General features: G+C 48.8%; 1 protein-coding gene and 1 pseudogene across 2 annotated transcripts in view; both read left to right on the forward strand.

Annotated features, from left to right (window-relative positions):
* The window catches only part of ANKRD29 (ankyrin repeat domain 29), a 63,549-nt gene that overhangs the window by 10,130 nt on the left and 39,487 nt on the right, over window positions 1-13,932 (forward strand). For both annotated transcript variants that reach the window (XM_075532518.1, XM_075532520.1), the window contains exons 2-3: window positions 7,234-7,344; window positions 12,104-12,202. In XM_075532518.1, the coding sequence (XP_075388633.1) occupies window positions 7,234-7,344; window positions 12,104-12,202 (210 nt within the window). The remainder of the gene's footprint in view (window positions 1-7,233; window positions 7,345-12,103; window positions 12,203-13,932) is intronic.
* Window positions 997-1,972, forward strand: LOC142428035 (large ribosomal subunit protein eL20 pseudogene; annotated as a pseudogene).

The following is a 13,932-nucleotide window of genomic DNA, read 5'->3' on the forward strand; positions in this document are numbered from 1 at the left end:
GTTTAGAATTAAGGTAGCAGATGGACATTTGGCCTCCACTTAAGTACTCCCTCAATGCATTACATGATGCTCACCTTCCCTACACGATTGCTAAAGACAAATGAGTGCATAAGCAAATGTGGTGAAGAAAGCTGATGGTGTCCAGCTATCAAAAGATATAGTGTCTAGGGTCTTAAAGACTTGAAGGTAAACAAGCAGCCACCTAGCTCAGAAGCAACAAAGCCTACATGGAAGCATACCAGCCTGTGTAATCATGAGGTGTTGATGAGATCAGGTATCCGCAGAACAAAAAATCATCATTGTGAATGAGGGGGAGTGCAGAGTGGAGACCCAAAGCCCATCTGTAGGCAACTGGACATCCCCTTACAGAAAGGTCTTGGGGAGGAGACAAGCCAATCAGGGTTCAATGTAGCAACGATGAAACATACAACTTTCCTCTAGTTCTTAAATGCTTCATTCCCCCGCCACATACCCCACTATCATGATTCCAATTCTACTTTACATCTCTGGCTAGACTAGAGGATGTGCACAGGTACAGATAGAGCTGGAAACACAGGGAATCCAGCACAAATGAACCTCTTAGGACCAGTGATGAGTGTGGCAATGCTGGGAGGGTGGAGGGAAGGTGGAGTAGAAAGGGGGAACCGATCACAAGAGTCTACATATAGCCTCCTCCCTGGGGGACAGACAACAAAGTGGGTGAAGGGAGACATTGGACAGTGTAAGACATAACAAAGTAATAATTTATAAATTATTAAGGGTTCATGAGGGAGTCACTGGCAGGCAGGGAGGAAGGGGGAAAATGAGGAGCTGGTGCCAAGAGCTCAAGTAGAAAGCAAATGTTTTGAGAATGATGATGGTAACAAATGTACAAATGTGCTTGACACAATGGATGGATCTATGGGTTGTGATAAAAGTTGTACCAGCCCCCAGTAAAATGATTTTTAAAAAATCAGGTCCCCTTTTGCAGGTTAGAATGAGCGTGGAAGGTCTGCCATGAAGGCCTTGGGCGCGCTTAGTGAGTACAAGGTGGTGGGCCGCTGCCTGCCCACCCCCAAGTGCCGAACACCGCCGCTCTACCGCATGCGCATCTTCGCCCCAACCATGTCGTTGCCAAGTCCCGTTTCTGGTGCTTTGTGTCACAGCTGAAGAAGATGAAGGCTTTCGGGGAGATTTTGTACTGCGGGTAGGTGTTCGAGAAGTCCCGCTGAGGGTGAAGAACTGGCTGTGGTACGACTCCCGCAGCGGGACCCACAACGTGTACCAGGAGTACCGGGACTTGACCACCGCAGGCGCAATCACCCAGTGCTACTGTGACATGGGTGCTCGGCACCGAACCCAGGCCCATTCCATCCAAATCTTGAAGGTGGACAAGATTGTGGCCAGCAAGGGCCGCCGGCCTGCGGTCAAGCAGTTCCCTGACCCCAAGATCACGTTCCGCTGCCCCACCGAGTCCTGCGACGCCAGCACAAGCCACGCTTCACCACCAAGCGGCCCAACACCTTCTTCCAGGCTCAGACCTCCCACCCCAGTCTGCCCAATAAATGCCTCGGAGGCTGGCAAAAAAAAAAAAAATTCAGGTCACAGCTTGATGACCTCATTTGGAGGCACCATGGAGATAAATAGCTCACTGGAGGCCAGATATAGAGACCCTCTGCTCCGCCTTTCTGCTGACAAGACACATGGAACTACACTAGAGCCCTGGAGCTGGAAGAGCCATGTGGAGACCCCTGCCAGCACTGAGATGCTTCCACCGCCACGAGATCCCCACGACTTTCCGCCCACTGGCCTGTGATCGTCCTGCATTTGGCATCATTGCATGTGTTGTGCGAGAGCGAAGAGGGGTTTATAGATTGGTATCAGACATATGGTCTAATATCGGACTTAATCTGGGCTGACATGTTTTCTTAATGTGCAGTTGCTCTTTGATATAAAGTTCTGTGACTTTGTTTCTCTAGTCAACCTGGGCTGACACAGGGGTGATATCCACCCCGTGTGTTGCAGAGTAGAACTGTGTTCCATGCCGTGTTCATGGCCATGGGCTTCCAGTGACAGACTGTCAGGTGCTCCCTCTGGGGGCGCACCTCTCTCTGGGTGGGCCTGAACCCTCAGCCTTTCTGTTGATATCCAAACACGTAACCATTTGCATAACCCAGGGATTGAGTAAGCATTTAATAAGTCTTCATCAAGATGCCTGACTGGTCAGTGTGACCACCACAGTGTCATGGAAGCACCCATATCCTTACAAAGCGTTTCTGCCTAGATGCCCCTTCCACACTTGAAACTCACCGTTATCTCTGACGTATGGCCATACCACAATCCAACAGGTGCTTAGACCAGAATTGAGAGCCAGGTCAGCCTTCCCACTGCCTCTCCTCTCCTCCACACACAATGGCAAGCCAACATGGTTCCGTTTGGCTGGAATTTCTCCGTCTGTCTCATCCTCTCATTGTCATTACCACTGTGTCACCCCGGGCACCTCTTCCCCAGTTCACTGCAGGGATCTTCTAACCCCTGTAGACACCATTCTGGGGAAGCTGCCACAGGGGCCTTTCTGAAGTGCAGAGGGGATGGTGTCTACCTTACCCAAAGTACTGCTGACTCCCCAGAGCCCACCAACATTCAGTCCCTGCTCTCCCTTCCTCCCCTCAGCCTTTCAGAGCTAGGGAGGGGTCCCAGCATGTGGTGGACACCTCATATCTTTGCGTCTCCAACACTTCTGCCTGTGCCCACCCAGACCCCTCCTCATCTTTCAGAATTCATCTGAGCTATTCCTGACGACCCTCCACAAGTAGAACTGATCATTCTGTGCTTTGAGTTCTTATCACATGCAACCGCAAGCCCGTGTTAGCATCTATAATGGTGTGTTATTCCTGTTGACGCGACTTAATTTTCCTATGAAGCCATGGTGAGCCGGGGCCAACATGGATTGGTGCCTCTAGGCACAGCCCCAGCAGGCCACTGTCCTTAGCACCTCCTAGTGACCCGGGAAATGGATTTGTCTGGACTAGAATTGTAAATAGCGTTGAGTGCCGTGCAAGTATGTAGAGCCACATTCCTTGAGCATTTTCACGTGACTTGCCTCATTTCATTCTAATAACACACGAGAAGAGGAGTCTCACTCTTAGTACCATCTCACAGCAATTGAGAGATGCTCAAGGCCCCCCCAGCATCCCGGAGCTGGAAAGAACCATGGAGAATGCCCGGTAGGAAGAGAAATCCCCGAGGGCATCCCTAAGACAGAAGCTGATCCTGTTTGAAAAGCTGGTCGGTGCCAGTAGATGTTTGTTGTTGGCAGATGGCTTTTCAAAGGTGAATCAATAAAATTACTACAAAACGAATTACAGTTGATCACTCTGTTGTTTTCATGGTTCAGGAAACGCCATCAGGGCTGGTCCGTGGTGTCTATTAAATTCTCCGCCTAATTCCCTCTCTGACTTCAGTTTGGCCTGGTGCAACCTCAGTTCAAAGGCCATTGTTTCCTAACTAACTATACAGGTGGGACCTGCCTGGCCATTCAGCCAATTAGTAACAAAGGAACAAATTAGACCCCATCCACAAAAGTCCATTCAGATGCATAGTAACCAAGGGAGAGAGCAGAAATGCCCCATGGGATTTTCAAGGCTATAAATCTTTAAAGAAGCAGACTGCCACTGGGCCACAGGGTTCCTAAATTAGACTCGCCAATAGCAGTTACAAAGGGTTAGAATGCGGTTTGCCTGGAGACTCCTAGGACAGGAAACAGTGCGCCTGCAGGGGAGGCATAAGGTTGATTTGGACTGGAAGCTGCTTGCTCTGTCCTCCAGCTTGAGCTCAGAGAGTACCCGAAAGATGTTTGCTTGACTTCATTGAGTCTGCAAAGGCACTCAGCTCTGTGGCTCATAACCAACCACAGATAGTCTTGAGGAGAAGGGGAATTCCACCTTGGAATTGTGGAAGCAGTTGTGCAAACTAATAGACTACTGATTGGTTTAAAATCCGAAAAGGTGTGTGTCAGGGTTGAACCCTCTCACCATACTTATTCAGTCTGCGTGCTGAGTAAATCATCAGAGAAGCTGGATTCCATGAAGAAGAGTGTGGCATCAGGATTGGAGGAAGGTGTATTAGCCTGTGATATGCAAATGATACAACTTTGCTTGCTGAAAGTGCGGAGGACTGGAAGCACTTGCTGATGAAGATCGAGGATGGCAGCCTTCAGTGTGGATTGCCACTCAGTGTAAACGAAAACCCAAATCCTCACAACTGGACCAAGAGGTAACATTGTGACGATACGGAGAAAAGACTGATGGGAAGGCTATCATCGTGCGTACATCCGCAATCCATTCCCATGGAAGCAGCAGTCAAAAGACTAGAAGACGCACGGCATTGGATGGATCTGCTGCACAAGACCGCTTTAAAGTGTTGAAGAGCAAGAAGATCTCTAAGGTGAGCCTGACCCAAGGCAGGGTCTTTTCTGTGACTTCATGTGCATGTGAAAGTTGCACAGTGAATAAGGAAGACCAGTTAAACGGTGGCGCTGGTGAAGAATGTTAAGCGGTACCATGGGCTTCCAAAACAACAAACAAATCTGCCCTGGAAGAAGAATGGCCAGAGTGCTCTCCAGAGGCAAGAGCAGTGAGACTTCGGCTCACATACTTGAACAGGTCATCAGGAGAGAGCAGTCCCTGGAGAAGGACATCGTGCCTGATGAAGTGGAAGGGCAGCCAAAACAGAGGAAGGCCCTGCATGAGATGGACGGACACAGTGGCTGAAGCTATAGGGACCAACCTAAGGACAACGTGAGGATGGCTCAGGGCCGGGCACTGTTTCCTTCTGTTGCCATAGCATCACTACGAGTTGGAGCAAACTCAATGTCACCTAACAATTACGACAAGTGAAACTATTCCACGTATTTCTGCAATCAGCTTCTCACACCCTTCTTCACCACACTCGCCTCCAGCTGGCCACAAGAGCACTCAGCACTGTGTGTGCTGTACGATTTCTGGAATCCGGTCCTCACACCCATGGGCTCATGCTGACTGAGATGCCTGCTTGGGAGAGGAACTCAGTGCTTCCTCCTGGGTTCATGAAACATTGCACTTCGTACCTTCTCTATATTGCAGGCACTACCTTATATACGTTGTAATTAGCGCCTTGGCAGCACCAGTGGGAGGAACGCTAATAGAGCCACAGTTAAAGGGGTAGACTACCAGCCAAGAGGTTGGCAGTCTGAACCTACCAGCCACTCCTCCAGGAGAACAACAGGGCAGTCTTCTATTTACAGCCTTGGAAGGACTGTAAGGTCCTCACAGGTGAGGCCGTTCTACTTTGAACCATTGGCTCTTACAGTGTCTCGGTGAGATAGTTAAAATTTATTGTGACAACCTGGCCGATAAACACATGTGGGAGTAATTGAAGAGTGGAGGGATAAATGGCTCAGTGAGCCTTGCCTTTCGAGTTCTCAGGTCTCTTGCTTTGTGATGGTTGGACTAGGGCGCAGCTGCCTTAGCCAGTTCCCTGCTTCAGCTGGCAAGGCTCACTTCCTGCAAGACATCCCTAAGGAGAAGCCACGCGAACCTACCCTGATGCAGCCCTGGGTGCTGGAAAAGCCGCATGGAAACCCCTGCCAGCGCTGAGACGCTTACACGTTCACTGACTCGGCTTTCCTCCTGCAGTCAGCATCATTGCATGTGTTTTATGAGATGTAGGAGGACTTTGTGGATTGGTGTCAGACATATGGGCTAATGTTGGACCTTTGGGCTTGGGCAGCACTGGGTTGGGATGCGTTCTTAATGTACACTTACCCTTCATATAAAACTCTCTCTTATACATATGAGTTTCTGTGGACTTGTTTCCCTAGTTTACCCAGACTAACACATTCAGAATCCACTTGACGCCAGTGGGTTGAGTTGATGCTAGCGGTGAAAGCACTTAGCCACTAATCAAAAGTTTGGAAGGTCAAGTCGACCCAGAGGTGCTGTGAAAGAAAGGCCTGAAGATCTCCTGAAACACCATCCATGGAAAACTCAGGGGTGCGCAGTTCTACTCTGGCCCATAGGAGGCCACCACAAGTGGGAATCTACTCCTGCAGCCAACTGTTTGTGCCACCCGCAAGGTGGGGGGGCTCATTGGAGTAATTCAATAGCTCTCTTTAAAGAACACCTTGTATAAAAGGCTTTTAGGGTAAGGGGTTTTAATGCACACACACACACACACAAAGTGCTTTTATTAAGCACTTTCAATACTCGAATGCTTTATTAATCCCACAATGCTTTGAATTTAATGTTGCCTATAGATTCTAACTTTGTAAAGGAAGCTAGCCTTTGTGGGTCAGCTGGGTGTCTTGAGCACTACCTTGGGCAAGTCATCTGCATCAGTTCCTCCTAACCATGAGCTTCAAGGCAGGCAGGTGCTGTGTTCGCCATCTACCAGGGGAAACTGAGACTCAGCCCAGTCACTTGTCCAGGGTCAAGGTTGGAGCCCAGAGCTGTCTGATTCCAAAGGTCTCCCCCCACGCCTGGACTATTCTCCACAAACCCAAAGCATTTTTCCAGAGAGGGAACTTATACTCTAGACAGCCCTGCCGCTCTCACTTCGCAGAGCCCGTTTCCCCAGCTCCGTGCCTTCCCGGTACCTGCCCCAGCATTCACTTTCACTTTGTCGCTTTCAAATGGCCAAAGGGAGAGAAGAATCCATAGAGGGACATGCAACAGACCTTTACGCCCCACGTTCCTGGTTTCCCACAGAACTTCTGGCCAGGTCCAGCTGAAGTGGAATCAAGTTGGAAAGGCTGGAGGGCAAAGAAGGGGTGCAGATTGGCAAACTTCTTTGGGAAGCCAGAATTGGGGGAGATTTTTGCCCAGTGTAGAGGTGAAGGGAGAATTTGGAAACGTTCCAGAGAGGAAAGAGCATTTGAGCAGAGCCTTGACCTTGAAACGGTGGCGGCGGGAATCGGGACAGCCGAGTGAACAGAGGAGGACCTTGAGGATGTGGGTGGGGGGCAGAGCACGAATAGTGCTGTCAGGGCAGCAGCCTTGCTCTTCATGCCAACATGAGGCCCGGGTGTCTGGGGGACAACAGAATGCATAGCCATGTCTGTGGCCACCAGCGATTGCTGGAGAAGTACTGTCCACCAAAGCCTGGTCTTCAAGGCAGTGTGTGTTCCTGACACTTTGTGTTCAAGTGGCCATTTCGACTAAGGGCCATTGTTAAGACTCCTGTTTTATTTTTGGTTTGTTTGTTTGTTTGTTGCAGAAGGAAACTCCCCTGGCGAACGCTGCCTTCTGGGCAGCCAGGAGAGGGAACCTGGCCCTCCTGAAGCTGCTGCTGAACAGTGGCCGGGTGGATGTGGACTGCAGAGACAGTGTATGGCCCGGAGCCGGTACATGCATGCCAGGAGCTCACCCTTCTCCCGAGTTGGCATGCGAGCCCCTCTGGCATGAGCGCACTCCCCCCACCATGCTTGTTTCCTCTGGGGCGGTGTGCTTGCTTTATTCTTTTCAAAAAGTCCAGAGTGAGATGGTGACCTTCTAAATGGAGGGTGGGGGGAGCGGGTAGAATCAGAAGCAAAGGAAATAATTAACATGCATAAACCGGAGTGGTCCCCAGGAGGCGGGAGGGAGGGACACTGCGCCGGGAACCAGAATTGGCACATTCCAAGAAGAAAAGGTGGTTTAGCCAAAGAATTCAAGCCAACTTCTTCTGGGAAAAGATAGACCATTTAGAGCAGAGAGGGCCTTCCACAAACAGGTGGGGGGTTTTGTTGGGGGGGTTTGTTTGTTTGTTTTACTACAAGGACAAGAAAACATACTGAAGCCCCGCCCAGCCTCTGTCATCCTTTCAGTACCTTTAACAAGCATTAGTTCTTTCGTGGGCAATAAAACAGGAAATAAAAATAGATGCAATAACAGCCCACTGCAGGCCCCACTTAGTCTTTTCCCTCCCTAGCTAGGAGCAATTCTCTCTCACTCTCTCTCTCTCTCTCTCTCTGTCTCTCTCTGTCTCTTCCTCAACCAGACAAGGGTGGCCTCAACTGAGGGAGAGCGATGATGTTTTGGTTTTAGGATTTAAATAAAAACATTTTCAAAGGATCCTGGTTGTTTCCCTGAAAATAGGGTGTGCCCTTTCCAGTATTGATTGCACGCTTGTGCTAAGTGAAACCAGCCCCCAGCCCTGGGTGTGTGTGTGTGTGTGTGTGTGTGTGTGTGTGTGTGCGTGTGTGCGTGTGTCCGCGCGCGCACACTGCAGCCAGGGGCCAGGCATCTCGTTGGCACCTCCAGACCCACTGTCCCCACTTCTCCAGCTTCCTTCACATCCAAGAGTCTGAACTATCTATTAAGCATTGCAGCGGCAGATTTGCCTGCCAGCTGGCTTCCCCCGGTGGGGTTGGCCAATGACAGACAGCACTGGTGGGCAGGTAGGCAGAGGGTAGGAGGAGCGGGTGCTGGGGAGTCCAGTGCCCTGTCTACGTCTCTGCACAGCGCTGTCACTCTCCAGATTTCAAGAGCCGCAGTGTTCCCGCCCATCTTCAGGCCGAGGGCCAGGAGGCTGGTAATGAAGTTCTCCTGCTCCCCCCACCCTACCAGCTCCAAGCCCGACTCTTCTTTGTACAATTGTTTCTTCGTTAGCCATTCTGAAGACTGGAACTCCCTCTGTCTCTTGCCACAGCCCAGGGTGATCTATGACGTGACCACACTGGTCTTATTTGCCTCATGAGGCAACACTGCCACCTTGGGCAAAATGACCTCAACCCCCCTCCCCACCCCCCTACCCCCGACCACTTGAATGGCTGGCTTTCCCCTCTCTCCCCTTTCAAGGTGCTGCTGGGTCTTCTTCTGGTGTCCCAAGATCACCCTGCTTTGCCACATCCTTCCTCTCCCCCCCTCCCCAGGCAGCACCCCACACTATCAACCACCTGTCCCCTTTCCCCACCACCCTTCCTTTCTCCCTCAGGGCTCACACTGTCTGTCTGCTGGATGACCTGTCGCTATTGTGAGCCAAAAGTTTGTTTTTTTTAATAAACATGAGTGTGTATAGGTTTCTCTTCATTTAAAAAGGCAATCATTTTATCTAGGGATTAAAAAAAATAATCATTTTATCCGTTTATTCCCTCACTCCAAGGAATAACTCTAAGTGATGGTAATGTCCAGCATCTCATTCATTTTGAAACGGCATCTCAGGTTGGTGCCATCAGAAGGGCAAGGAAATGTTTGAGATAGCCGCTGTTTCCCCCAAATCTCACTGTATTCACCACCTCGGGTGCCACCATGGATTCCAGGCTCCAGGCTAGTTTTCTGTGGTGATACTTGGTTTCTCAGACTAATACTGCCCACACTGACAGGGCTGAGGCCCCAGAACCCCCTAGGAAACCAGTAAGAGTCATTAGAATACAGAGATTGGCCCTGTGGGCTTAATGGGAATGGTTCCTAACCTTGGGTCTGACATACTCCTGCTTTTCAAATACCTTATCTTTGGACTTCTACAGACCACTGTCTTAACTTGCTGCCATCCAAGTTCAATTCCTAGGTTCAGGCTGCCTTTACATGGTGTGTTTGTTTGTTTATGCATTTTGCTTAGCTCATCTCCAATGCCGTCCAGTACTGGTTATGTGCTGCTGACAACATGCTTTACCACAAAAGTTCGCAATGACATATCCTTGCACTCATTTTAGATGTGTTCATGGATACACCTCATTGTCTTGCTTATTGTGTTGGGTTTTTAATTTCACACACACCCATCCTAATCCTCTGGTGAAACTCACACACACACACACACACACACACACACACACACACACACCCCAAGTAGTAAAACCGGGACAATAAGTTAGCATTGACATGAAAACTAAAATTTTAACTTCTGGCAACAGTCTAAAGTAGATTTAATCCTTAAAAATTTTAAAGTCCAGCTGATGGACTTGAATATCAAGGAAACATCTTTGTGTAGCTTAATACATCAACAGATACAACTCCTTCCCTCTCTTTCTCCTTTGCCTCAACTTCGGCGTCGACATCGCCAGCACGTGATGCTGAATCGAAAGACAGCCGGAGAGCACTTTCTTCTTCTGCAACTTTCTTTACTTTAAAACAAACGAAGCTACTTCCTTTTAAAAAATCATTTCTAAAATATCCACATTGTGTACTTTGTATTTCCTCTGGCTTTTGATTTATTTTGAGATCTTTGTAGACCATGATAAAAAATGTTTTCACCTGCTAAATATATGCACAGTTTGTCTATTCTGATTAGCCTTCAATCATGGGTTCTCCTATCTAAATAAAATGTCTTATGCTCAAGGGGAAGTTAGTAATACTAAAATCGCCCCTCCAGTACTGGAGAATACGGAGGGAAAGTTTCAACAGAATCGTAGATGGCGAAAAAAAAAAAAGAATCGTAGATGGCGTCCTCCACATGAAAGTCACGTTCAAATGCCAAACAACCACGTGACCAAGAAGCACTATCTAGGCTTCCAGGGCTTCTTATAAATCCTCCACTCGTGGCCCCTTTTCTCCCATGAAATTTGCTTCATGGACAAGTGCTGCCAGCAACACTTCGGGTACATGACTCCTTTAATTTCAGTGGCCACGTGGTCAGAAACCTTTTACTGTTGACGAAGGTTTCGCTTCGCCCACATTCAGTTCAGCCACCCACCGTTTAAGCGGCTTTGCGGTGAGAGCTTCAGCTTTTCTTGACTCTGCTTCTGGCCTCTTTATCCACAGTCAGCAAGACTTGGTCCAAACTCGCTTTGCCATTCACAGAAGTCCCCAAAAGCCCAGAGGACAGCCTACCGTTAACTGAAATATCATTTCTGAAACTTTTTTGTCATTTAGATGAAGGTTTACAGAGCGGCATCACGTGTGCACTCAACAGTGTGTATGTGCTTAGTTTGAACTCCGACCCCGCAGTCCCTTCGGGGTACCACGGCTTCGCCCACCTCTCCCGTGTTCTCTGTGTGCTCCCCCTCATGCCAAATACTGCCCAGTGAGGGACAGTAATGGTGGACTATTCTCACATGGGAGTGGGGTCAAGTTCCAGATCTGTAGGGCGACTAAGGGTCAGAGTTTGGGTGGGGAGGGGGTGTCCCGCTAGTCGCTATCCATCCAGTAAGCTTGGTTTCCTTATGGTTTTGTAACTACCATTCTACCATCCAGCATTTACTCAACACTAGTCCGTCTCACAGTATGAAGCACATGGCCTGAGTTGTCTCCTTTACGCCTTTAATGAGACAGGCCCTTTTACTATCCCCCCATTTTACAGGTGAGGAGAGTGGGGTTTTGAAATGCCACCCACCGTGCCCACATCCTGCGTGCCTGCAGAACCCCACGGGTATAAATAACAAACTTCTAACGTCACTTATTCCCGCATACCTTGTGAGCCTGCCTCATCAGCACACCCTTATCTCTTGTCTTCCGCTCCTAGAAAGTAGTCTACTGGGCATGGAGAGGTAGTGAGTGACATCACCATTTAGAAGCCCTGGGAGATAGCTACAGATGAAACGACAAACGTCTGCTTTACTTGGCCAGGGCCGTAGCACACGACAGGTCTCAAGTCCCTGAATCTTAAAGCTGAAAGAGGTCTTGGCAGATCTTTCATGTCAGAGATGGAGTAAGTGAGCCCCAGTCATGTCAAACAACGTGCCCAGGTGACACTGCTGGAGGATGCCAAAGGTGGACTTGGGCGCCAAAGCTCCTGCCTCTTCTCACTTATCTTTTGATTCGTTGAAGTGCTTTTCTTCTTTACCCAAATAAAGACTTCTACACACAGGAAACTAACCATGACCACCTGATACATATTTTTTCACTAATAATGCTGTTTTAGCTCAGGAACCCTAAAATGAAGTCATTCTCTCGCTGCCACCTTAAAAGTCAGTCTCTCTAGCTCCCTTGGACTGCACATCTGAAGGTAATAGAAATGAGTGCATTTTTTAATTGAAACATCCACCCTCTGCAAATCATTGCCTCCCTTTTTTTCCACTGACTCTGTGTTATAAGATTATTCACGAGGCTCTTTTATGACTGCGGGAAATTTGGAGCTCAGACATGACCTAAATGGGTTGATGTGTCTGCAAGTCTTTTCCAGGAACTTTCTCTGAGCCTGACCTCACTCTGCCTGTTTCTCCTCCATACAGCATGGCACCACGCTCCTTATGGTAGCCTCCTATGCTGGTCACCTGGACTGCGTGCGGGAGCTGGTTCTGCAGGGAGCCGACATCAATCTGCAGCGAGAGGTAGGCATTGTCAGGGTGAGAGACATGGCAGTGTTCCCAACAGTGAATGGGTAAGGTCTGACTCAGGGACGGGATGACCCAAGTGTGTCAGAGTGGCTGTGTGAACCATAGTGGTCTCAAGGACTGCTTTTTTGGAAGTAGATTGCCAGCCCTTTCTTCTGAGGCACCTCTGGGTCAACTCCAAACTTGATTGGCAGCTGAGCACATTAACCATTTGTACCACTGAGAGACTCTGAATCGGTCTGGAAGGGGAGAATGATCACTGCTTTGCTCCTATGGGACAGGAAAGCTTAGACTCAGGAGCTCATTCTGGGGCAGCCCATCCATGTGCTTCATCAGAGGATCTTGTCAGGCACGAGACTCTGTCAGAGGTTGCCAGACTTTCACCACGAGCCTTGAACACTCCTACACTGGACACCAAGCTGAACACAGTTCTTACTTCCTCTCCGGGGATAAGATGCTACAGAATTGATAGGACGTTCACATTCTCACTGCCATCGCGTTGATTCGGACTCACGATGACCCCTGTGAGTTTCTGAAACTAACTCTTTAGTATGGAGATCATTATGTTTTTAGATGGATTGAGTCACCAACCTTTTCTTTTTTTCTTTAATCATTGGGGACTCATACAGCTCTTATCTTAATCCATATATCCATCCATTGTGTCAAGCACATTTGTTACCACCATCTTAATTTCAAAACATTTGCTTTCTACTTGAGCCCTTGGTATCAGCTTCTTATTTTTCCCCCTTTCTATCCCTCCCTCCCCCACTCATGAACCCTTGATAACTTATAAATTATTATTATTTTGTCATGTCTTATACTGACCAATGTCTCCCTTCACCCACTTTTCTGTTGTTCATTCCCCTGGGAGGGGGTTGTAGATAGATCATTGTGATTGATTCCTCCTTTTTCCCCCAACCTTCCCCTTACCCTCCTGGTATTGCTACTCTCATTATATGTCCTGAGGGGTTCATCTGTCCGGGATTCCCTGTGTTTCCGGCTCTTATCTGTACCCATGTACATGCGCTGGTCTAGCCGGATGTGTAAGGTAGAATTCACCAGCCTGTTTTTGATGAGCGCACTTACTGGGACTGTTGAACTATCCACACCAAACCGTATTTTCAAAAGACTTGTCCAACCGGCCATGTGTTCAATAAGCTCCCTTCCAAAAACAACAACGACAAAGCATGTAAGTGAATGTTGGAAAAGAGTGGGAACCTATTCTCATGCACCTTTCAAGGCAGGCTGGTCGGAGGTTACCTGGCCGGACGGGTCCAGAGGAGCACTGAGGAGGCAGGGACATTTCATAAACTTCCAGGATCAGATCTGAGGGGCTCTGTCCATTCGTTGATCACTGTCGGGACACATCATGGAGTGAAGTCCCCATGACTCAGACTTGACGTGGACAATAGACAAGCTCCAAACCAGAGTGGACCGCCCGGTTTCCCTTGATTCACCCCACAGTCCTTTAATAAGGCACAAGAGATAAATCCAATCTTCATCAATCAATAGACGCCTCTCTTTGCCTGGACTGCATGCTTCAGGAGAGCAAATTAAGACACACCCGCCCTTTGCCGGGCGGTTCTCCCGACACTACTTCCTCTCACCTCATCTGGCTGGGTGACACACGACGGAAAGAACTGGAGGTCTATTGTCCCTCACACAGACCAGATCTGCTCTGTAGAGAAACTCTCATAAATGCACATGATCAGATTTTCTCACAGATC

This window comes from Tenrec ecaudatus, chromosome 15 (assembly GCF_050624435.1).
Source record: "Tenrec ecaudatus isolate mTenEca1 chromosome 15, mTenEca1.hap1, whole genome shotgun sequence".
In the NCBI taxonomy this organism is placed as follows: domain Eukaryota; kingdom Metazoa; phylum Chordata; class Mammalia; order Afrosoricida; family Tenrecidae; genus Tenrec; species Tenrec ecaudatus.